General features: G+C 40.0%; 1 protein-coding gene across 2 annotated transcripts in view; it reads right to left on the bottom strand.

The window, feature by feature from the left end:
- Positions 1-11,088: 11,088 nt before the first annotated feature.
- Positions 11,089-26,772, bottom strand: part of LARS2 (leucyl-tRNA synthetase 2, mitochondrial) — an 86,148-nt gene continuing 70,464 nt past the window's right edge. The window contains exons 19-21 of one of the 2 annotated variants that reach the window (XM_018075858.1): positions 25,273-25,384; positions 16,807-16,934; positions 11,089-11,460 (exon numbers count right to left, since the gene is read on the bottom strand). In XM_018075858.1, coding sequence (XP_017931347.1) covers positions 11,281-11,460; positions 16,807-16,934; positions 25,273-25,384 — 420 coding nt within the window. In that variant the 3' untranslated portion in view covers positions 11,089-11,280. The remainder of the gene's footprint in view (positions 11,461-16,806; positions 16,935-25,272; positions 25,385-26,772) is intronic. The other variant, XM_018075859.1, reaches the window with a different exon arrangement.

Consider the following 26,772-nt stretch of genomic DNA (forward strand, 5'->3'; position numbering starts at 1 on the left):
TCCCCGCCGAAAAACTGTGAGGGAAATCTTCATAATTATTGGAGCAATCAGTCTGAACAGTAGGAAATTGTATGAATTTTCTTAATATAGATACACATGCTATGCTGGATAGTCATGCTTAAGTGAGCACGCCTAAAGGACCTAGGATCATTGCAAGGAGGACAGCCCCTAACCTGAAGAATAAAGGATACCCCTGGATGCCCAAGGTAACATTGGCATCCCAGCTCTGCTGACACCTTTGGGAACCCCCCACCCTATTATCCAGCATCACATACATGTATCTGCAGCAAGACTAACTCCAGGGACATTTAGATCAGGAAAGAAGCAGATAGATCATGATGTCATAAAATTATAGTTCCTTTCGAATACAGTGGCCTGTGTGTTACTTAGGGATGGGTCAAATCATGCTGTTTGAATGCTTGAAAGGTAAAGGAACAGGGTGTAAAAGTACATTCGGGATGCCTGAACGTAATCAGACACCTCAGGCACATGATTAAAGATTTACCCTTGTGATTCTACACTTTGCATCCCAAGCTCCCTCCTCCATCAGCATGGGCCAATTGCAAAATTTCCGTGGTGAAACACAGCTGGCGGTGCTCAGAGGTCGAGGGGGGGCTGCAGTGGGAACTGCTGGGCTCAGGAGAGCTGTGTGTAGGGAGCTGTGGTACCTCTAAGTAAATTTACTGGTGCAGTTGATCCTACGGGCCCAGACACGTGTCCTGTGTTTCCAGAACTTGTTATTGTAATTCTCCCCCAGGCTCCAGGAGGTAGGGCCAAATGTTAAGGAATGTGGAAATTCGCTGCGTTTAATAATTGTGAATTGGGCTGCGAGCAAAACATGTCAGAAAAAAAAATCTTCTCCCCTCTTTACCAGTTCCCTTACAAAAGCACTCCTGAGTGACTGAGGCCAAATCTAAAATATTCTGACTCTTCCTGGGAGTTTTGGCCAATGTGCTTAAAAATCATGGCACTGTGAGCCCCTGGAAAAGATGCCTGTCTTCTTTCAGAGCAACCTCTGAATTGGTTTGGTGCCTCTAAAGAGGCTCCATGCTGGACCGAGAGGCTGGAGGCTTTTTAGGCTGGAGCTTGAGCTGGTAGGCTGATAAACTTTGGACTCACAAAAGTTAGATAACAGGGTTAGATAAGCAGGTTTATGGTTCCTAGGGAAGACGGGTGGATAGGAATCCCAGCACAGGGCAAAGTACAGCAGTGGAGCTCCCCCAGTCCCCAGGACCTAGAGAAGGGGGATCCCAGCATTAACCATAGCCTGACACTTTTTTGAAGGATTTATGGTGTTGGAGCTTTTCAAAATATCAGGAAAATGTCCCAGCTGTCAAAAAATCCCATCTATCAAACCTTTCCAAGCCTTCCTCTGCCCTGGGGGTGAGGGAAGGAGGGGTGTCACAGCTCCTTCAGGCTGATCCCCACAAGCCCTGTTTCACTTTGTGAGAAGCTGGGTGCCTTGGAGGTTAAACGTTGCCTCACACAAGCCCCAGCAGCTCAGGAGGGTTCAGCCTCCATCTGGACATCTGTCATGCAAAGCACAGCAAGGCCCTGCCTGTGGCAGGGCCCTTTAGGCTGGAGTGGAAAGGGTTTGCCTCCCATTTTTGTGGCTGGGAGAGGCCACAGTAGCCCCCAGCAGCTGTTTCATGCCAGGTAGGTGTAGGGTCAAGCCACCAGCTACCAAGAGTGAGAGTGACTACCTCTTTTGTGGGACTTGACCAAAAACGTTGAGTTCAAGATTAAGCTCAGCTGGGGCGGTGAAAGCCAAAACAGTTTCAGTGTCTAAAGAGCATCCTCAGAAAAGTCTAGTTCAGATCTGCTTTTGCAACATCCTGGGCTGACTAGGAGACCCACAGAAAGGGGCAGAGTTGTGGGATGCCACCTCCCTGGCTTCAGGCTGCTTTTAGAGACCAGCTTAGCTGAGATGCTCTGTTTTCAGTATGACTGCTTTAATTTAAAATGGGGAGGGTCCAAAGCTAAAACAATAAGCAACAAAGTTGGTACTAAACCATGGATTGCTTGAGTCCATATTTGTGTTGAGAATGACAGAAAAGAAACAGAGCAGCAGGTAGATAAGGATGGGAGTGTGAGTCCCACCAGTGCTTTACTCACCAGAGGAATCTGCGACCTTAGTGGACAAAGAGCAATTGAAAAGGAAATTACACATTGCTCTCCCACCTTCTCGCATTTTTCTTACCAAAGTATGTAAAATTAATCAAAGGGAGGCACACTGCGATCCAGCATATCAGAGACTCAGACTTGTGTGTCTGTTGGAGTTTTTTTCTTCAAACACACTGAGATGAGGCTCTTCATCCCTCTAGGAAAAAACCCTTTGGTGGAACAGAAGTGTTTGGGAATAGACATCTCTATTTTCAGCTTTCAACAAACAAACCAAGGAAGAATATGTAACTTCCCCTAGATCATGGGGTTTTTTTCTGACTTTCTTTTTTAAGGGTCATGCATACATTTTCTGCTATTACTTTTTATCTAACATCTGTAAGTCCTTTCAGAGTCCAACCCACAGGAGTTCACCATCTTGGGGTGGAAAAGAGTCGGGGGAAGCAGTCTTCTTGCCAAACGGCCGCTCTGGATGCTGCTGACCTTCACCAGCTATGTAAAGTACATTTCCTTCCTATGCCAAAGGATCAAATCAGCTGTCTGCAGAACAATGCTTGTGCAGACAACGTGGAAAAGGCTGCTGAAGCCCTTCGCACAGGGAACCATCGCGCTGGGCTTGGCCTCCTTCCAGGCTCCTCATGCATGAGCAGACACTTTGATGGCAAGCGCCTTCGAAGGGGGATCAGAGCCAAGCAATTCAAAGGCATTTTGGTGTTGAATTCGCAACGCTTTCAGTGAACGCTAGGCAGCAAAATACCTTTGAAGTTTCATGCTCAGATTTATTCTTTCTGTGAGATTTGGGCTAGAGCTATTCCCAAGTGAGCAGATGATTAACTTGAACTTTCTACTAGACTGGAGATGTAATACTACACTGACTTGCAGACCCTTCTGCTGCGATTAGATATGGTCCTGCACTTTTATAGTTCCTGTGACTTTTACAGCCCATGCCTATTAAGAAATTAAGGGGTCCACGATTGCTGTTGTAGCACAGGACCAAAATCTACATGCCAATTTGAATCAACTTATTCTAAACTCTATCCCCTGAGGAAAAAAATAAAAAAAACATTCCTCATTTATTCTGTTTTTGTCCCTGTGGGCAAGGCTTACACACTGCATTTACTCATGCAAAATAATGCTGACAGCTTGTAACTCAGCCCCACTCCACGTGGCAATCGCAGCTGCCCGTGGGGCGGAGGGAGGCGGTGATTTGGGGAGAAGCAGCCCCTAGTGGTGTTCCCAGGTTTCGGCTCTACCTCAGTGGGAGTGCTGGGCACATCATCACAGCCTTGTGCTGGGGCGGCACAGCCCTCCAGGGCCGGCAGGCTGGGGCAAAGCACTGCCTGCCGGGGTAAACAGGGAAGTCGCAAATGAGAGCAGGGAGGGGATCATCTGTCTTTATTTTTTCCTGCCACGTTGGGCTCTGGACTCATATTGCAGAGAGATGGAGCAAATGCGGAGAAATCCACCCCCCCCACCCCTCCCCGATCATTTTTCTATCCGCGAGAAAACGCCCTCAGATTTTAAAGCATGACAACAGCTTGGGGCTGTATAGTTTATAGAAAAACATGATTAGGAGGTATCTGGGTGCCAATTTTTAGCTAGATCTCTCTCCAAAAGCAACTATTGCATAGTCAGGCTGCCTATTTGCAACCAAACTAGTACAAGGAACCAGTGGCTGGCAGCACACCAGTTTCTTTGTGGACATTTCCAGGTCTTATCCCTGGTGCCTGTCTCCCCAGGGCCATAGCTGCCCCAGGCAGATCTTTTCCCACAGAAACCTGGACTGTGGACGCCACTCTGCAGCACTTGAGATACATGCTCTGTGTGTTTTAGCAGGAAAGTAATAAGTGCTTCAGTGCTAGAATATAAACAGAGTGAGCAATTTATAAGGCAGAAGTATTTTCAGGATGGAGCCTCGCTTGGTTCTTGCAGGAGCAAAGGCGTTTCTCAGCTTCTTGCAAGGCAGTGCCACAGCATCTCTGAACTCTCAACTGAATCACGGGGGGAAACAATGAATGTTCCTTCCAGCTTTCTAATAGAGGTTTTCAATAAACGTGCCATTTACCTGCACCGGTCAGGTGCTCTATACCAGGAGGATGATGCATCCACAGGGCTGTAGGGCAAATAAGAGGGTGGAGGAGGAGGGAGGGATGGAGCAAGGCAACTGTAGAGGTGAGCTTGGGGGCTGCTGTGGGTGGGAAAGCTGGGCTCAAGCCAGGGACCAGGCTGCTGGCTGGGCCGCTGTGGAGGTGGAGAGGCCAAACCTCAGCCTCTGCCTTCCAAAAGGTTTTCAGGAAACCAGCAGGGCAGGGCTGGGAGATGTTGTTCCTCCCCATGGCTGCCCCAGGGGCCACTGCATTCCTCCAGGAGGCCTGCCCTGCCTTCTGCCTGCTCTGCCAGCACTGCCTGCAACCTGCCTTGCCTGCTGCCTACATGTTTAACCTCCAAGCTGCAGGGGCAGCTTAAAGGCTGGGGGCAGCCCAGGTGCCCACCATGCAGCCTGGGTTGGTGCATACCCTGCCCCCAGGGTGAGGGCAGAAATGGGTCTGTCTGGACTTGGATGTTTTGCTCCTGCTGTGGTACAAGTGCCTACTACAGGGCATGATCTCTACAGGGAATTATGTTAAGAGTATCAACCAACATTAATTTAATTAACACTAAGGGCACAGAATGGCCAGGGCAGTACAGAGACAGCTTTCCACACTGCTTTTCAGAAGAGGTGTAGATGCTTCACAGAAAGCTTTCAGGGTCACATTCCTTAAATAGCTGCACCTGCAAGCATCACTGGAGTGCTGCAGGCCCTGCTCACATGTGGGTAAACTGAAGCAGGGAAGGGTTACCTAGCAGGCCACACCTTGGGAAGGTAAGAGGAACCATGGGGAATGACTGAGATACCAAACAGGACTCCAGGAAGCAGCAGAGAGAAAAGAGGCTGCAGGTCCCCAAGCTGTAGCAGTTCTGTCTCCATGAGGAAGACCAGAGTTGGGTGCCAAGTGCTTGGCTGCTGCTCTAGGGCAGAGAACAACCTTTACCTTCCTTTCTTCAGCTTCTCCAGGTGCCATCAGTGGTGGTGGAGACACTGCTCTCCCTTCGCTGTCTCTCCATGGGGCCAAATGCTTTTGGTGGCTAGAGTTGCACCAAAATAATGAAGATAGCTCTGTTGGTTTTTCTGCCCCTGCTCAAAAGAATATGGAATTGTTTGTTTTCTCCATTTTCTACTGAAAAGAGCCTTTTATCAGAACAAGAATTTGCCTGGAGAATTTTCCAGCTCTGTTTCCCTGCCTCTTTATCAGTGCATTAACACAAACAGCACTGTGACCTTTTTAACCAACATATGTGGCCTTCAGTAATGCTGGGCTGGAAGCACTCCACAGGTCAGACGACATCCTGCCATCAGTCATCGGCCTCACGTGGCTTGGTGGACTTCAAGTGGATTTGCCAGATGCAGTCAGTGCATCCACCCCATTCTTCTGTGCATGTCCTAAGAGAAGCTCTCTGACTAACAGATGTTTTTAAATGCTCTTTCACATGGGAAAATTGGGAAGTATATGTTTTTATTGCACCCTTGCTATTTCATCCAGCCACGTGGATCTCCAGAGATGGAGACGTACTTAAGAAAAATATTCACTTTTAAAAGCTTCTACAGATTTTTTTTTCACAATACTTTCTTGGCTTAGCCAGTCCGGCAACGCACACTTGTATTTCTGTTTTGTGGCAATTAGTAAGATTTGCTAATTACACCGCTGTGTGTTTAAAGACTATTGATTTCCCTTTGTAGCAGAAAACAATTTCCTGTTATGCCAATTCTCTTAATCTTCATCAGAAACGAACCCAGGCTGCTGTTGCCAATAATGTGTCAAGTTCCTTTATTAAATCAGTCTCTTTTCTGCCCTGGTTGTGTGTCCTGTGTTTATTATTCCTGATCAGTGGACTGGATCACCTACAGCTGTTATGACTGTATGTATTTTGCTTCACATATTGTTGGCAACAAACGCAGTTATTGAAAAGCAACTCCCCTTGCTCGGCAGCTTGTGCGTCTCTTCTGGCAGTGGGAAGTGGGTGTGCTGGGAGATCCCTGGACCTTTTACGCTCGGTTTTGGCACGTGTAAAAAACTACTGGTAGATAAGGAAGGTCAGAGCCTTAGATGTGAGTGTGGGCCGTCCCCTTGCAGCCAGCCCAGAGAGCGTGGCTGTATCTAAGAGAGCAAGCACAAAGGCACACACTTCTGCTCACATAAATGTATAGGTTCTGTTTAGACTTATACTGAGGAAGACCAGGCTCCTCAAATAAAAGAACTTCTTATGCCCAGCACAAGCAGAACGTGAATATTCAACTCATATTATACTTAAGCCTGTTCTGTTTATACATTCCTTTGGTGAGTGAGCAAGTCAGCTGCCCAAAAGGGAGATCAAATTGGAGAGGCCCAGGCAGATGAGCACGCAAGGAAATATCCTCGGTTTTCAGTATTAGAGGGTAATTTTTGAGATCAAAACCTCTCACAGGTTTGGGCCATGTTCACCTGTTGACTTGGACTTGAGTTTGCAGTGTCTCACGGCCAATGTAAAGGCTGGCAGAACAAAAGCCATGAGGACTTCTCTCTGCAGTGTTGCTACATCCAGGCAAAAATACTCCCATTCAGAGGCACTAGCAACTTACAAAGCCAAGAAAACCTGTTCAAACTCTCTGACTACACAGAACACTAGAGCTAACTTTGTAAGGGAGATGATGCTGGTTTACAACTCTCCAAGCTTTAAACTAGACCTGAACTTACCCAACCCAAGGCTGACTTCAGTGAGAGAAGTGCCATGAGACTCAAAGGTTGTGTGTGATTCAGGGCCTCCTGGGACAGATGGGGTTAGTGCATTGCAGACTGCTTTGTGGTACCGGAAAGTCACATTATTCAGGAAAGGGGAAAAAAATCCCACCTTTCCTCCACATGTCAGGCAAGATCTCTTTTATCATCTGGGCTGCAGATGAGAGCTCTGATCCTGTTCCCTCCTGCACAGAGATAATACTCCAGTTGAGTTCTTCTCTGGCTATGACTGAGACTTGCTAAAATCTCCCTCTGATCTACTTTGGTCAGCTTCATTTCTCTGAGACACAAACCCCATTTCCATGAAAAAATCCAAAACCCACAGTGTAGTTCCAATAGCATTTTTTGAAGTGAAAGCAGATGTCACCTGGACTGACAGAAGTCAGCGGGATAGTGAGTATAGTCACCACTCAGGTTCTGTGGTGATCGACCTGGCTGCACATTGAACACTTGTCTTACAGCACTGTCCTTTGATACAAAATTGGCTCACATCATAATAGGAGAGGACTGAAGAAACACAGAAGCAGAAAAAGCATCCAGCAAAACCAGTGTATGCACTCTTCCGAGTCAGTAAATACACATAAATAAAGCCAATCCTGTCTTTGTAAACTGCAGTAAGTATTGCAAAACTACAAAAAACCTCCCAAACAAACAAAACCCCCAATCCTTTACTCATTTATAGCCAAGCTTTTAGAAAAATCTCATGTCCTGCAAACCTTCCTAGGAAAGAACGACCAGCAAAGCACTAGTTAATGTTCTTTCTGGTTCATGTTGATTGTAACAGGTTTAGAGAGTAGGAATAGCTTTCTGTGAGGCTTTACACTGAAGAAGGAGAGACTGTATGACCTGCATTATCTGTGGAAATTCTCCCTCCAGAAGAAACAAGCAGGCTTTTCAAAGTCAATTCTGAGGCATTACTTTAATCTGGTAAGAGAGCACACAGAGCTGATTTCACACCAAATTTCCATGTTTGGGCTCTGGTGAAGGACATGGAAAAATACATGCCTGTAGAGCAACACTCCTGTATAGGTTTTTTTCCAAAGCACAGGTGGAACAATCTGGCTAGAGAACTGTCTTAACTAGTGACCTAAGCTGTAACAATACTCGTTAATGTGATGTAAAAAGCCCTACAGCCTTGCTCCAAAGCAGCACTGGCATGTCCATGTCACCTCAGTCACCGGAGCTGACTATGAAGCACTTGTGACAGATAACACATTTTTCTACACCGTGGTGTCTTCCAGCACATTTCAGTGCCCCCATCACCCCGGCATCTGAGATCCTTTCTCATGAAATCAATGACACTGGAAAAGTACTTAGTGACCTTTCAGGACTTTGCCAGCTTTTGCTTTTCTGGAATCAATGTCTGAAGGCTGGACTTTATCAAAATTTAGTCGCATGAACCATTTTGGTTAGAAAGTGTGCCACTAATTATTTTTTAAATTTGAAATTACTAAAAATAGAAATTCAATACAGGTTGGATCAGTGCAATGACCAATCTTCTATCACCTTGAGCCACAGGATGCTGAAAATGCCCCTTCCGTGTCATGGATCCTTTTCTTGGAGTAGTTTGTCCTGGGTCCATCCCACTGGGTTTAGCAAACCTCCCACATCATCTTTGGTTCATCATTTCATGGAATAAGGACAGTGGCACCAACTCCTTTTTAATGTGTCCAATGAACACAGTGCAGTTTGACTGATCACTCGCTGGCACCTTCCTTCTCACTTCTCAAGTATCCCCCTTCCAGATTTAAAACTCCTGTGCTGTTTACCCTCTGAACTCTTCAAGAGGACACAATCTGTGGTAATACCAGCATAAAGATGCTGTGTGACACAAGTAACAACTGTTAAATAAACGAGACTTCTGTGATAAGTTATTTTACAAAGGCTTAGTAACAGGTTACAGCCTGTGTATGATTACCAGGCCCATCTAGGCACAGAGGAGTTACAATTATTGTAAGACAAATGGCAGTCACGCTTCAGAGCAGGTCAACCTTGTAAGAAATGTCAGCAGCTGCCAGGACAACTGCACAGCTCTGCAGCTGGCACCTCTGCCGTCTTTCAAACATACACTTACCAGGGGATTAGGCTCTGTCACACTGCCTGCATCATCTCTCTCACTCACTTTTTCACCACCTTTTTTGTATCCTCTAGACCACACTGAATTACAACTTACTGTAAACACACTGGCATGATTTCTGACCGTATACTTTTTGTGCGATTTCTGTTCACTACCTTTCCTTTTTTAGCCTGTACAAATCCATTCCTTATTTTGATTTTTGCCTGAATCACCAACCGACATCTACAATTCACTTCCTCAGGCAAGAGCAAATACCCACAAGTGCTAACAGCAATAAACACTGTGGGCTGCTGCCCGGCCCTGCAGTGACTGCAGCTTTTGTTTAAAGGCACCACAGGGCTGCTGGGCTTACATCTTTCTGCATCCTTGTAAATTTTAAAAGTTTTTATTTACACCAAACATGTCACCTTTCCCCCAAAGAAAAACTCTGTTAAAATGGTTCCACAGGGTGTGTTAAGCTTTCATACAGAAAAGAAAAAAAAAAAGCAGGACTGTGCTGTGCCACAGATTTTACTTTAAAGGATCCCTTTCATAGTCCTTTTAGGCGCTTCTGAACAGGAGTTTTATGAATTTATAACAACATATATGTCAGGCAGACACTGGAATTCAAATTATTTTAACTCCAACTAAAGGCCTGTGTTTGAATGTCTGAATGCATTCCTTTGTGGCTCAGATTTCTGGATCTTAAAACTGCAAAGACCATATCTTCATTATAAATATTCCTTCTTAGTCACTCTTGTGTCAAAGGACTGCTGGAGAGAAAATCTGCACAAGTGTGGTCCAGGAGGAAGCAGAAATCAGAAGAGTTTTGTTGCAGAAGTACAGATGCCAAATGTGCTTGCTGAGCCTGGCATCTCTTTTATGTAGCTACATCTTTGGTACCAAAAATGCATAAAAGCAAAATGAATATTGGCATTGCTTAGTTACTACCTACATGGCAATGTGATCTGTCTTGATCCTAGTTGCTTAGGATCTACTGCACTTATTTACTGCTATGGGGGAGACTTTTGTTGGTTTCCTTTTAATCTAATACAGAGTCTGGATGCCTGCTGGGCTGGAGGGTTACTACAGATCTCTGTATTTGCCTAGCTGGTTGTTACTGCTGACTTCTTAACTGTCAGGATGGTTCATAAATGGCTGGCTTATTGGACTAGTTAGTTTAATGACTGTTAAAGAAAAGACATTCTTTCACAATGAATCCTGTAATTGTTTCTTTGCAAACTCTTTTTCAAGCATTTGCTAAATACAATAAACATTTCCATGTGGATATAACAGCAGTGCACCATACAAATAACAGGGCTGGAATGAGGCATGAGAACGGCTCTGCATTTTATGAAAGTCAGATTGATTTTTAGAGACATGATGGCTATTTTCACTTAATGAACCCCTCAGAAAAAAAAAATTCAAGTTTTACGATGTAGGCACTACAAGAACTAGTAGAGGCAAAAAGCATGCTGTCTGCCTGCTGCTCCATTTCTAGCAGCCAACTCAGCCCTTTCCTGAATCCCCCGAAAGTCTCTGAGATGGCTCATGCGTAGGAATTAACTCTCATTCTGTTCCAGGCAGAAACAACCATCAGCACTTTGCTGAAGTTGAACCTCTCATGTCTATGCCAACACAAATATGCCAGCTAGGAAGGAGAATCCTGGCAAAAGCAGGGCTTGGCTAAATAATCTGACCTTTTCCTTGGCTTGGCTCTGAAATTTGTCTGAAATGTCTTAAACTACCCCATTCTGGCTACCTGCTGGCCCAAGGCTATTGGTCAGTGCAAAGAAATTACTTTTTAAACTAGCACGCTGTAGTAATGTTTTCTTAAAGCTTAAAATGTTAGTTAAAGGTAGGGTACCCAAACATGAGATACAGGGAGCAAAGCACACCTAATATTTGGGGTAGCACAGACTCAGGGCACTTGTTTAGACCTGGAATCACATTTATGCCAAGCTAACTTTCCAACAGGATATATTCCTGAACTGACACTAGCCCCCATGAGCTTTATATAATTTACATTCTGTTACAATTGTTTAGTTCTTCTGCACTTTCTTCACATTCTCCCAGAGAATATGGACAAGCAGCATCTTATTATGATACAATAAGAAACTTTATTTCTGCAAATTTCTCCGCATTGAAACGAAGATTTAGCAGCAACCTGATTTTAATAAGATTTCTTCCCCACCTTTACATGAGATTGAAATAACCAAAACTGGCATTTTTTACTTGGATTCACCTCGAAAGGTTCCAGCTTCCTTTTACAGCCCAGCAAAACCTTGGCTATTCTTGCACCAAGAAGTTGATGAGGGCAGTTCGGGGAGACAGAAAAGCCTTTTGAATGGTTCGTCCCTGGAGGTGCTTGAGCCCAAGTTCGCTTTGAAGAACCAGCTCACGGACTTCTTCAAAATTGCGGGCTGCTTGCTGAGGCACAGAAACTTTGCCGCAAGCTTTGTTATTGATCTGAAAAACAGACATGAAAACAAGAAAAAACAGAAGTTACTAGACTGATTTCTACAATTTCATTTCCTGGATCCAATCCCCTGTTACACAAGGGGGAAAGTGGAACAAACTCTCTCTCCTCCAACACCACACTTTCTGAGTAGAGGATAAAATTCTTTGTATCTTCTCTCCATCTATCATAAAATAAGAAAATGAAACTCTGACTCATGATACTAAAAAAAAAAAATTGAAGAAGTGGCCACAGGATGTCTTAGTTCTGAAGACAGCAAGCAGCACATGACTATGCAATGCAGTGATCTTTTAATTTTAAAAGCGTGACAGTTATATAAGCTGGATAAAATGGTTTTTCTGGTGGGAATCTTGGTTTGTACGTACTTCTGGGCAGGAATTTGGATTTACAGCTAAGAGATGCCTTCCAGAGATTCAAATGCAAAATTTATTATTTTTAGAAAAATAGGCCTTAACTTGTTATGTGTATCCCTTGTACTAAATGCAAGACTCATTAATCCAACACCAATCGCTAAGATGTCAACTGCTCATAAGGTAATGCTTTCCTGTGCTGGGCTGGTTTTCAGAGCAGCTTACATGCTGGTTTTGCATCAGCAGGGCAGAATCATGTAAGTAAAACTGAGCAAGGCCTTTGGAGGGAATTACCTTAATTTATCAAATGGTTTTATATATCCTTTCTGTCATCCAGTAAAAGAGTAGATAATGGACAGAGACTACAGAGCCTGACTGAGTACCTTTCTGGAACTGGTGTAAAATTAATTATTATAAAAGCTTTCAGATTTATATGGACTATTTTTAGTGCATTAATGAGAAGAATATCAATCCCACATTTTAGAAAATGAAATAATTTGAATTTTTAAATCCAGTTAATCACATTACTTGCATAAAAATCTGCTGTAGGTACTGCAGATTTCTGACCTTTAGGCATCATTGTAAGGAATTTTCAACCATCTAAAAGAAACATATGTTGCTTCATGCAGCTTGGACATAAAAATGTACATGGCTTGGTTTTCATCTGGATTTTATCTGGGATACCTGTATGCAACATATGACAGGTGAGAGAGACCTAGTTCACTTACCTAGTTTGTATTTTATTGAAAAGAAAATAATCTGTGCAATTCTCTGAGAAAGGAAGTTGGGACAGATTTTTAAGGAACAAGATGAAGTCTCAAATGCAGCAGGTATGAATTACTTCTGTTTTTTGACTAGACTTGACATTATTTTGCAGTGATAATGTAGGTAGACGTTTAACTATTCCTACATGCATTTTATGTGACATCATAAAAGGCTGGCTGTCTTAAACTTTGCCTTTAGCACCTGGTGCAAAGTAAATCCCTTGAAAAACACATAGGAGTTCATTTTTAAAGCTTTTTGTGAAAAATAAATACAAGTAGTTCTTTCTGACAGGACACTTCAGAGAAGAAATGCATTCCACAGGAAAAAGAAAACAGTAAAATCCAAACAGATACAGTTTTGGTGAGAATATAAAGCAAGCTTCTCAGCTTGCTGCTAGGACACGCAGCCTGCAGTTCAAAACTATGCCTGCTAAGTTAAAATGTCATTCACTGTCCTCCATCGTGCAAATTAATATGTTCCAGTGGATGGATGTTGGCAAGGGGAAATTTTCCACAACTAGCCTATTTGGTGCTGTTCTCAACAGAAAAGCCAAGCGGTCTAAATCAACTTGGTAAATAAATGACTGCTAGTGGTTGTGTTTTCCTAGAAAGGTCGAGAAGCCTGGGCGACCTGGCACTGTGTACCTTCCCACAGCATGTCTCCACCTTCCCACAGCATGTCTCCCAATCTTCCCACACTGTACTGTGAGCCGAGTCCGAAACTCCTACCAAACAGCAGATTGGTTATGATTTCACCACTTTTGCAGCACGTCTTTCATTGTATTGTAGATATCATGAAGCATTTTAACACTATTCTTAAAATAGGCATCTGCAGATTTAATTGCACACTGTGGTGTAACAAGCATCCTATTCACACATCCTTTCAGTCAAGGCCTTAGATTCTCAGCAGGACAAATACCTTCTGCTATACCTCCATCTCTCTCTCTGTATCTCACTAGACCAGCATAACCCTCAGCATTTCCAGATAAAAGTGGCAGCACAAGAAACTTTGATGCTGGCAGCTGTGTTTCTCTAAAAAAACATGGCAAACTGCAAGAGGAGAAATACATGAATATTCGGTCCTTTCTTCCCCTGAGGAAGGAAGCTTTTGCTTTTTTCTTCTCTTCTTTCCCCTCACCTTTTATTTTTTTTTTAAACATTTGACATTCTAGACTATTGTGGATCTACAGGGAGCTAGTGGGAACTAGAGAAGTTATAGAAAATGAAATGAAATAACAAGAGACTGAAAAATAAGCACCTGGAGGCTGCAGAGAGGAATTTTTAATTCAATGCAAATATTTTTTTTACCACTGATGCATAATCCTTCTGAGAAGTAAAAAAGAAAATAAATATCTGTGCACTGTTAGGCCTCCCTCATAGGCTAAAGCAAGGAACATGATACCAACTCTTTTTTTTATTTGTAAAAACATCAGTTTTAAGACCACATCTGCTAACAGTTCTGCACCACCTAGAAAATGCGAGGAATGCTAGTCAGAAGTGTGCTCATAGGATGAAATACACACTACATTCAGGTCAGATTTTTCACAGCATTAATAACATACAGTATGATTAAAAATACTTTACTTTGCAATAACATTTAGAGTAACAGATACTGCACATATCCAGTGTATTTAAATGTCTTTCTTGTAGGCAATCTGTATTGTATCAGCCGAGGATACAATTAGTTGGTTGCTTTCACTGCTTTGGGATAAATATGGAAAGAAATAACTACAGCACAGACAGGAAATAATGAAGTATTTTTTGTGAAGAGAAATAAACCCAAAATGTCTCAGCAGGCAAATCCCTGGCAGCCCGAGGCAGTTTGATGTCTTGAGAAGAATAGGGTTGTGGCCTAAAGACTCAGTTTGACTGTACAGCCTTGTGAAGAGACACTGCCTCTTTGCAGCTAAGAAATCCCTCCATATGTGAAGTGTTCCTTGGTTTAATGAAGGCAATTTAGTTTTGCAGCCATACAAAAACCTACAGTGTCCACAAGGCTTTATAATATTCACAGTCCCTGCTCCCCCATATTTCCCTTTTGCCTTGCTCTTACAGTAGAAAGCCAGGCACACTCTGTAGCCACTATTGTTAGAATTATTCCCAGTTGAAAAAAGCAACTTGTCTCTCTGGTCTTCCAGTCACTTTCTTTCTAACTAAGAAAGGTATTTACACACATCATATTTTTCTAGGAATATATGACTCAGAACACAGGAGTTGCTTTTTCTCTTATTACAAGACTGTTACACAAGGCTACAGCTTTGATAAAGTCAACCAGAAAAAGAAACAAAAATAATTTTCATAATGGCTGTTTAAAGCAAAATTAATTTTTTTCTGTTTTCTATTTTTGAAAAGGAAATTTTAATGTCAGCAGAAAAAGTATCAGTGAGTGTTTAGGCATTTTCATGTTTGGTTGTGTAGTCTTAAAAACACTGAGTTCAGAGTTTTCCCTGTATTGTTGCAGTTGTTATTTCAAAGATATATTTAATAACATGTTTGCTTTAACCACAACTGCAAAGACGTTTCTATAATTACACGATTTCTCATTCATGACTTCCTTATAAACTGAACACTGGAATTCAAGATGTTTGCTAGCTGTGCTTGGATGTGAAGGTTTATTTTAAGCTTGAGCAAAGTGATTATACCTCAGTGAAGATTTTTACTGGTATAAGTAAATGCTTATCACAGAAAGAGAGGGCCAGGAAGAGGAAAAAACCAGTTTGTCCACAGTGACTGTAAGGCTAAGTCTGCTATTAGCCCCAGCTGGCAATTGAGTCCTTCTCCTTGGTTTGGGAAAAGATGCCAATTGAAAATTTCCTTCAAAAATACATACTCCATGGCCTCCATGAAGGGTATATGTTTAATGTTGGAAAAATTAGTATTTTAGCAGCATTTCTCATTCTGTTCAAATAGACTGACTGAGAGATCTAGAAAGATATGAAATTATTTGCAAAGATACTTTGATTAAGGAAATCTACAGAAACATGACTTCCCCTAAATTCAACCAGTCTCCTCCCTCCTCAAAAAACTCAGTTCAACAAAAATAACCCAACTGCCTTGCTCTTTCTCCCAAAGGAGAGAACAGAATAAAATGCAACTAAAATGCATTGCTTCTGTTTCTCTTACACACACAGAACATGGAGTTTCACATGACCATGTCTTATAGGGGCTCCATTTCATTCAATATCCAGGAACGCAAAAAGTGTCCAAGTTGAAGCATTTAATTTAATTTAAAACACTGAAGTTTAGTGTGCATGGTATATGAAAGGTTATTCTTTGGTGAACAGTGGAAAAGGCAGGAGTCCTGCAGATCTAATAGTATGCAACTATGTTAATTACAGACTATCATAATGCCTGAACATGAAGAACTTAAAGGCAAGTCAGCTGATGGAAGAGCTGTTCATGGATCCCACGCACTTGGCTCCAGGCACTCCCTCTATCGCCTGCAGTGGCACTTGTTGCTACTGTGCACTACCTAATGAGTTAACTAGAGACATAGGAAAAAAGACAGTAAACTACATTGTGCATGTGCACATACACATGTTGGAAAATTACAGGTTAACTAAATGTAGTTATATGTCCACTCATCTACTGAACTGCCAGCTCTTTCCCTAGACAACAAAGGTGTTAGAGCTCAAAGAGAAATTGGAATGCAGTTATAATATTCCCAAAGATACCTGTTTTTCCTCAACCTCATTCCTGCAAATACGGCGTCCTGAAATGTGCCAGAGATTCATCCTAAGTCAGATGGGAAACATGGTTTGGCAAAAATCACAACTTAACCCAGCTTATGAGAGGTTCTATTAGGCAACCACAGCACTACAGGTACCACAAGAAATGTCACCTAATTATAGATTTTTGCACAGGGCCGAATTAATAAATGCACTATCAGGAGAAAAATCTGGAGGGACCTGTATTTTGATCATAGTTTTGACTGTATCATCCTTGCCCACGGCTGTTCATTGGTCAAATCTCTACAGGTACTAATATGGAATCACTCTGAAAGGTTTACATTTAGGTCATCTCTGTTTCAGACTTGCTACATTTTTTCATTTAGGAAACCATTGTAATTACTCAGCACAACTGCAACTGCAGCTTCTATTCTGAACTTTCACTGAGCCATCTAATAAGGGAACTGATTTCCACAAGAGTGGAAATTCCATCATCCTCTCAGCTCATAACACATTAGCTGGCCACTACGGAAAATCAATCACAATGCTCTTACCAGTACAGACATCTCCACAACATCTGATGGTTGAAGGTACTCTGGGTCTACTTTGGGCCAGGACTGATGCAGTACGTCAGCATCCCAGTGATGATGAGTACAAAGTTTATTCTCCATATGTGCCAAACCTGGAAAATGAAAACAGTCAAACATTCAGTGGTACAGTAACCAGAACATTCAATCTTTGGAATTTGTTTGACAAATAAGATCAGGATAAAGTTGACTTTAAAAGCAAGTGTCATAGGAGGAAATAACATTGTTTAGATTAGCATACAACACATTATAAACAGAAAGATATACATCTTTGAAGTGTTTGTTTTATACCATGCATAGGGACATTAACATGAACAATGTGGGCACATTGTAAATTTGAGTTGATACTCTATAATGTTGCCATAAGCACAGAAGACCACTGTTTATTATTTTAAATTGTAATACTGCAACAGAAGCTGACCTCTACTTCTAGAAGTCAATCATAATACTGCATTTATTTTCAGTAACGCCACCAGTTTGATTAAAATTTTACTAACAACTCAGAATGATAAACAATTATGGCTTATTACTTTACCACCTGTAGTATGCTGGGTAGTTTCTAAATTTGCAAGTCAAGCTATTTGTAAGATTTTCTAGATTTTGTGAACTATATTTTCTCATAAATTAAAGGTGGTACAAAGGAATGCCTTGCACAGATTGCTCTCCTTCTTATGATTTTTACATTCTGAAACACTTTATCCTTTGATTTTATTCTTAAAAGCTCCTAAAATGGGTATAAATTATCTCCTTTTATTAAATAGGCTATGCTCTTCCCAAGAGAATTCATTCCTGATTTAAGTAATAGGAGAATATGATACAAGTCATTCTGAAGCTGCATTCTTTAACTGAATAAAAGCTCCTGAGTGGGGTTTATGTTGTTGTTTACTCCAGCTGTACAATAAAATAAAAAATTTCACTTATCAAGAGGCTGTCAAATATGATCAATGTTGATGATGATTGCTCTTGAGATTCTCACAAAGCCAGGGGATTGTTAAATTAAAAACATTCTCTGTGTATGAATAAGAGCACAAACTAATACTTTTCCTAAGCACGTGCTTCGTTCAGAACTGCAAAATGTATGCAAAATCTCATCTGGTTTAGGGAAACTCCAGCAAAAGCATAAAGAAAACCCATCAACACAAGATTCTCTCTTGATTGGGACTGAGGTACCTGAAGCTGTTCAAATCACAGGACGACTGCAGACACAGGAGCAAACAAAACACATGCACAGTGCATACGTGAATTCACTTGGGTGGATTGTTTAGACTAATACAGTGAATAACAGCAAACAAGGACATAGAGAGAATGCAACTTCCTCCAGAAAAATCCACCAGATTTTTGTCAGCGCTTTTTCAGACAAAAGACACAGTCGTGCTATTTGCTGAATGACTCAGAAAGAGGCAGTGGGGTGGACCGATGGGAGCTATTTCAAATGACAAGCAAGAATGTGCACATTTCCTATTGACAACAACTATTTATTAGGTAAATAATTGATTAAAACACTTCACTGGATATGGTTTTGCGTATTTTTTTCTCTTGCAGCAGTAGCTCAGAGACTGAGAGAACAAAAGAACTGAAGGAACTGAAGATAAAAAAAAAATCTTCACATTGATGATTCATTATCACACTGACTTTAAAGACAACAGCTGTTAGATTCTTTCCTTTTTGGCTTTTGAACATCCACATGAGCTCATTTCTTTCCAACTGATCACATGCCTTGTGGCAGGAGCATGCACACTGGCCACTCCTCATTTTCCTGTTGAAGAGGATTCTTCAAACTATTTAAAACCAACTTTCTAATATAAGAGCTTCTGTCTACAAAAGCAAAACCAGGATCACTTAATTCCTGTAGAGGCTGTCAGTTCTAATAAATCTACTAATAAAAAAATTAATTAAAATGTATTCTGAAGCAAAGTGGTACTAAACAAAACTTTAATCTTTTGGTTCATTTTCTTGCTACAAAATGAGCTACGAGCTCATCCATAGAAAAAAGAGAAGTACAAGAGTCAACAGAACAAGCTTCAGAAAACAGTTTGACAGGAAGGCAAAATGAAGGTTTTAGTTATGTTGCCTGTTTTGCTTCCTGCCCTAATGCACATTTTGTGAGCTGTGGAACACAGAAAACACAATGATTTGGTTTGTATTTTCGAAATTCAACACACTAGACCAGAAACTTCATTGCCATGAGCCAGAATGGTGATGGTCCACTTGGAAGGACCTAGACAGTACCTTTCTCCAGCCTTCCCACTTGATTCTGAGACACTAGACAAAAGCACTGTTTGAGATGTTAAAAACTGAGCATTTCCTAGATTTTCATTGTGAAAATATGAAAAACCCATGTTATTGTCTTACTGTACTGGAAACTGTCTAATGAAGCACATTTTATAAAGTGATGTGCATTTTGCTTCATATTTTTTGATTTTGCTTTTATGGCTATATATTCTTCTGCAGATGTAGGGACAGAAAACCAACTGAGTACATTTTAGTTTACTGTAAGCTGTTTACTTATATGTACCCATCTGTACAGGACAGATCAAAGACAATACTTGTGGCTCAATCTGAAGCCCTGATCCTGCTGTTGGATCTGCTTCAATGGAGTTCTCCTGACCAGCAAGCTAATGCTAGAACAAGGTTTCCCTAACCAGTAACTCACAGCACTGGAAAGTAATTTAAAACACCAAGTTAAACGTGTACTATATTACTGTAAATGAGTGAGTTGAGAGAAGGGGATAGGACCAGTCTAACAACTTTTCAGCTCAGGGCCATGTTTTACGAGCATTATATGAGTACTTCATAAGCATAACACCTCCCCTAAGGTGCTACTTGGCAGGGAAGAGCAGATTCTCATTTTAGAAAGATTTAAGAAGGAAGACATGGAAGCAATTGTGTATCAGCAAGGTGTTAGGACAGCCAGGTAACTCTAGTCTCACAGAAAAAAAAGCACTGTAAAAAATTATCTGTAAAATTCCAGCAATTGTGCAGCTACGTGGATACAAAATTATGTAGGCCAGAGGGAAAGTTGTGATTATAAAGTAAATTGAGAAAGAACTGGCACAGAGAGGTTAAAGCAGAAAAGGGAAGGAGGATGGAAGCCTTAATGGGTGATAAAAGGAAGTTAATGAAAGCATCTGAAACAATGACAGTATCAGAGTTTAGGACTAGGGATTTTCTAACAGAAAATATAAGGTCAGAGGGGAAAGTATAAGGTAACTATGTGAGTGCATTACCCAAATGCTGCTAACTTTTGGATTTAGCTAAACTGAAACAACAGAAATCTGTGTTAAGTAAAAATCCACCACACTGGCAGACAAGTAGAAAAAGATTCTAAAAAGCTCAGATCAGGAGTGTGTAAGGACAAACGGTGATGCATTCTGGGTCAGTATCTTACTTGCCTCTGCAGCATCTTTCTGGGATTGCTACCATGTTATTTTTTCTTGATATGCTTTTTACTATTTAATGAATCTCCCTATTTGGCAGATTCAGGCAAGTTGCATAACTGAAACACTTTTTTGCAGCTCAGGAAGAGTATGTCTGTCAGTCATATGTGAAACAGTCTGCAATCTCAAAGAAATGACAACAGCTGTTTCCAGACAGCTCTGAGAAAAACCGTATCACACTACTGGTAAAGTAGTACAGAACTAGGTTGTGAAAAGCCTGGGTTACTATAAGCTAACTCTGGAATGTGCTTTCAGCCTAGCAAACTCCACGTGAGTCCTTTTAACCTTCTAAAAAGGATCTGTCTTCCTCCACTTGATGAAATTACTATCGTTCCCTTTGGGTTATTCTCTTGGAGGAAAAAAAAAAATTTTAATATTCCAAATCATGTTCTTTTTTGGATTTGTGATTTCCAACTAAAATCCACAACATCGATTAGCTTCCACTCAGCTCTATTCTTTACAGAAGCCTTCTTCAGCAAGGACTGAATTCAAAGATGTTCTTGCAGAAGAGCTATCGTAGTGACAGTTAAAATATTGCTAAGACAATTATACTATTACAAATTCCAAGAATTATCTTTCATTTCAATATATGTATGTTTATGATCAGTGTACATATCTTTCATGTCCCTCCTCTAATAAAAATTTAACAACTCACAATAAGCAGTTTCATATCCCTGTCTGAACAGCAAAATATTGTACTACTACAAACAAACTAAAAGAAAAAGTCTCAAATGGTGTCTGTATATTCCTTAGACACAAGGTTTCAGGAAGGAAACTGATTTCCTCATCCTGTTAGTATTCATAAACTGCCAAGATATCAGCCGGATGAACTCTTCCCACACTGAGGGGTTACAGTTGCTTTTTATGTTATTAAGCAATAAACCAGTGTATTCTCTGTACAATTAAGACCATTAGGTTGACACACCAAAATACCAAAAACTGTTCCTCCTCTAAACAGGAGAAAGAACTCCTTCACACACCTAATATCAAAGTACTGGCTTGCTATTGTTCAGCTGCTGAAAGGTAATGCACTTACAGAACAGCATTCAAGCAGCTTTTCCCTCATTCAGGCTGGAAATGTTTACTGCCAGTACTGAAGTGTGCTCTTCAACTTGCTCACCGGACTCTTTGTTTCTACCCGATGCATTAAAACAAGATGGCCACATACAAACTCAACCCCATGGGAGAACAATTCTTCAGCTGTAGATGAACAAAAATTGCTGTACATGGAATCTAATTTTACTTTAATTATACTTACAATTTGCACATTACATCAGAATCATCCCTGGGATATCAGACTGCAGTTCTAAGTTTGCAGTTTATCAACAAGCTAACAAAGAAAACATAGTGGACTGAAAAGCTAAAATTTCAAATGAACTTGGATGAAATGCTTGAAAAGCAGGATGGCATTATTACAATCAAATTTACTTAGATCACTGATGCTAGTCATTACTTAAAATGTCAAGTAAAGCATCTTTAATTAACACCCTAAAATAATCTTTGCAATTTTCATAATATTTTCTTCAGTTGGTAATCATTAAAGTCAACTGATTTGCAGTTAAATCTATATGTAAAGAATATTTTTGCTAACCAAGATGATAACTACATACTTATTTATATACTTAGCCAAGTTTTAATTTTTACAAGCTGTTGTATTAGAAAACACTGATTTACTTTTTTTTTTTTTTACATTTTATTGTGATTTGTGTCAAATAGCTTTTAGATTGAAATGGTAGTAAATTATCCAGTATTTTGTGCTGTTTAAATATAAATACATTCAGAATGCAAATATGTAAGAAAATGTGTTTGATACTTCAAATTTATTGTATCATATTTTGCAGTTAAGCGTTTTTTTTGAGCAAAAGGAAAATCTTTTATGTAATTACTGAATAAAAGTAAAAGTGTCAGATATTTTTGACACCAGATCCTTCAAGATTTTATTATTTACAGATGATACCCTCTTTTGCCTAGCTTTCTACTCCAAAACTAGGAAAGGAAAAACACAGTGGTTAATTTCTTTCAATTTCCAGGATACCTGTCATTTAAACTGAAATATTATTGTTTGCACCTGTGGAACAGATTCCAGTTGTCAAAAGTAATTTTATTACCTCCACACAGTCTCATTCCAGGTGCTTAGCCAGAAAGTTCTAGAGTTTTGTGGTTTAATTGTCTCCAAATCTTTGGCAGAATTAATATAATAAAATACATTAAATCAGGGTTTTATTGTAGGTTGTCATTATTTCACATTTAGTTTTAAATTCTACTGTATTTTCTTCTTAAGTGTATCTTGGCCATAATCAGTGATGAGAAAAGCATAAAAGGAGAGATTACAATGCAACTGTGGAAGTTTTATTAATTCTGTGAAGTACAGCAAAACCAGTAAAAATTATCAAGAACGCTCTTTTCTTCTCTAAGACTGCAGTAAATGAGTGTTAAGCTTATCTCACTATGTACTCAACACTTTCTAATGAGAAACACCAATAAGAAAGGAAAATCCTTTTTATTCAAAAAACAAGCTTGAATACACAAGGAAGTGTAACGTGGTTCAGAGTTAAGACAAGTCAGTGTTCCTTCCAGCATTCCTATTCAACTGCAAAATTATCTGGTTGATATTAACTAAAGGGCTTCCAAATTTCCCGGTTTCATTTTCCCCTGTAGAAAGAAAAATGCTGCTTGTTTTAATCACTAAAATGTAAAGACTCTATACCAGTTATTTTAGAATGAAAGATCAATTTTTAATTCTAAATAGTTTGCTTACGTGTTGTTTATTATTGGCATTACAATGGCAAACATAGGCTTCCATCAAAGAGTGGGGGTCCACTGTGATAGGTGCTATTTATAGAGCTAACAATATACAAACTCCTTTTCCTGACTAATTTACAAGACAGGAAGCAGCATTATCCCTACTTTTAGATGCAAAGCCAAGATAAAAAAGGAGAGACTTAATCTGAGTGTGTATGGAGAATTAAAGCACAAAAAAACCCTAAAGAGAGTACTTAGAAACCTTAATTTTCATATTGAAATTATTTAAAATAAGAATGCATCATTACCTGTACGTAAGGTTTAAGAAATTGGTTACATCAGAAGTGCAACAGGACCTAGTTGAATCAGAATGCAATTCAAAACATGAATTTGTGGAATCTTTAAGACTATAGTTGGGCATTTTCCACCAGAAATCCCAATCCCAGGACAGAATGGTTACATGTTGGCTATTTCAACATACAGTCTTCTCACCACAACGCAGCAGTTAAATGTGTATGTTCTCCTAATAAAATTGTTTAATGATTCCGATATAACATAATGATCACCATGACAAAAGGGATTGTGATTTTCAAGTTTAGTAATAAAATTCTTCAGGCAATAATCACCACACGATGTTTTTTTATGACTTCTGCACTAAATTACAATGCATAGTCTTTGGACCACACAAGTAAAATTATACCTTTAAATGCAGACAAAAGCCAAGGAGAGTACACTTCCAATTTTATTTAGGCTTCCTTTTCATTCTGATACCACAGAAAATATTTATAATTCTTATTCTCCAGTGATTTGAGTAGTAAGAAAAGACTCCAGTGATTTGAGTAGTAAGAAAAGACTCCCTTATCTAATATTCAAAATGTTATAGGATTAAGCTTTATGTTTAACAAATTGTTAATTAACACATCCTAGTATTCTTTGTCATTTTATCAACCATATTTGATAATTCTGCATTCCTTAACACATTCAAGTTCAATTCAAATTCAGAAGGCACTGTATATATAAGCAATTATCCTGGATCTCTTCGTCCTCCATCTCAACCAATGTGGAAAACAAAGCCGTGCTAATTTCATTTAGCAGTATTGGTACTTTGTAGCATAAGAGAACATTGACCAGAATTAGCTTTCTCCAGATGGATCATGTCTGATGCCACTCTTTTCTAAACACTTAAGCCTCTATTAAGACGTTTTAAAACCACTGGAAATGAAAACACACACACAAAAAACCTCAGCCCACTTTCCCTAATAAATCCTGTTGTTTCCATAGTCTCTGCCTCTGTGTTATTGCTCTGAAAAAGAATAGTCTTTCCTTGGCAATCAACATTATTATAGGGCCATGCACAACACTGAAATATAATCAGTTTAGTAACACTACTTTGTAAACACTTGAATGCACAAAGTTTCAGGATGACTGTTGAAAATAAAACCATTAAAACAGCATCCAAAAGCTAACATTAGGTCCAAAACCACATAGCAATTTGTGGCCAGCCATAATGCAGAAGAATATAGTCCTATCTTCCCACATACATCTTGGGACTTTTCCCAGTAAATCTTAAAAGCAACTGCTGAACTCTGGCATGCACGTCCCTTATTTCACAGGCTTTAACTGTAGCAGCACCACACAACTTAGCCCATTTGGTATTCAGACCTCTACAACCGTGACAGATCTTAAAAAAGATGTCCTGTCTACCATTCCCATTCTTCACAAGAGGTTAATTTGCAGTATAACGTCCCTCAGTCTCTGCAGCATTCTACAAGAGAGGGTTTTTATTGAGCACTCCTTTAGTCTTTTTAGCATACAGCCCTCTGACATGGTTCTCTTTGCCTGAATTCCTGAAAGAAAATATTTGTAGTCCAAAGATTCTGAAACAGTTGTTTGAAAAAGGACTGTTTCTGTCCTGGTGTTCAGCTCCTAATAATGCCATTCATATTCAGGAGCAGCTAGCAGTTGACATATAAATTCCTCAGTCCTGTCCTGAATTTTTTTTCCTTCTCCCTTTCTCTGCCTTTCAAGGTTTCAAGAAATCAACCTTTGTATGTGAGAGGATGGAAACTAAAGGCAGAAAAGAGAGATCTGAGACTGCCACAAGTTCCAAGTTTGTTTAGGAATTATGACAGAAAGTGACAAGATAAATGAAGAATTCAGGGATAAGTGACTCGTGTACTAACTTAAAGACATTTTTACAAACTTTTTGTCTTTTCTCCTGGAACATCACTATAAAGTTTATTTCTATAAATACCTTTCCACATCTCTGATGCAATGTGTGGAGCCATAGGTGCAACCATAATGCAGAGGGAAGCCAAGGCATCTTCAAATTCTGTGCTATGGAGAATAAGAGGCCGAGGAGCTTGCTAAGTGAAAAGACAAGGAAAAGAAAACAAACTGTTAACATTCTGAGGGGGAGGGGAAAGCAGTTTAATTAAGAAGAAAATGCAGTAATAAAACCTAAAAGCAATGTCTTGCTTAGGACAGTGTCACGTCACAATAAATTGGAAACTTATGAAAAGTTCTGGAGAATTAAAATCACAATCCTTGGTGCTCTCTAACACTTAGAAGGTAATCCTGAAGTGGCTGATGAAGACCCTTGGGATCTGCTCTAGCACAGGAGTCTGAACACAGACTCGTGTGGACAACAGTGGTCCTCAAAATCATTTTGAGGGCTTCCATTTCTAGAAATGTAATCTTAGATAAAACCAGAGCTATCTGAGAAGAGGTGTAGTACCTGTGTAAGACAGTCAAAAAGTGCTGGATGCAGCATGAGTTTTGTTGGGATAAGGTTCAGTTGTACAGAATCACAGAGTGGCTTAAGTAAAGCTGAATTTAGTGACAAAGTGAAGTTTTAGAGCTGAAGGAAGCTTAGGGAATGAAAAGCACAGCACATTCTTTTACTGCTTGATGTTCTGATTGTTTTAGTAAAGCGTTCTTCTTTGCTAGTACAAAAAATGTTCAATTTCTTGCAAAAGGTACAAGACTGACAAAATTTGAATCTTCATTCCTCTACTGTAACTTCAAAGAAAAGATACAGCACTAAAAGTGGTTGGATGAACTTTTTCTTTCCTTGTCTGAGAGATTACATCCCATGGTAAATTCAGCTGCTGCATTTATTTTGTAATCCACCCCTCTAATGAAATGGTACAGAAAAATGTCAGTACATGTCAGCTTATGAGAATTATTTGGTGGGAGAGCACCCACTCCTGTCTACTAGAAAATTGTCCAAAACCAGTGATTTGCTTGACACAGACCACAAATGTTGTCAGAGGGCATCTTCTTATCACTGATACTAACAAGGTGAGTGCAAACTGTATTTCAGTAAGCTATTATCTGCTTTCTGTGTTTAATCCTTGCCCACTTCCCCTCTTCCTCCTTTCAACTGGGAGTGAAAGAGCAAGTGTCAGTATGCTATACAGAAGGTTGTTCTTCAAAGATACTGCATTGACTTCTTTGGTCAAGAAATATGTCAGCGTTTAAACATCTGGCTGGCTGTAGGACACCAATCTTTGTTTATGTAATTTTAAAAAAATACACAACAGTATCTGAGGCTTAAGTTATCTCAGTACAGCACTTATGCATAATCTACTTAACTTTTTGTTTAGTTCCTTGATTTTGCCAATAATCTCCTTGGAAACCATAAGGTATAAAATGCTATTTCTATAAAGAAGTTGAAACTTTCAAAATTATATTTAATTTCTAGTCTAGATCAGGTTGCCATTATATGCTTGAAGGATTGCTCAACCAGATC

Source organism: Manacus vitellinus, unplaced genomic scaffold, assembly GCF_001715985.3.
Source record: "Manacus vitellinus isolate BGI_N305 unplaced genomic scaffold, ASM171598v3 scaffold_3_pilon, whole genome shotgun sequence".
NCBI classification, from domain to species: domain Eukaryota; kingdom Metazoa; phylum Chordata; class Aves; order Passeriformes; family Pipridae; genus Manacus; species Manacus vitellinus.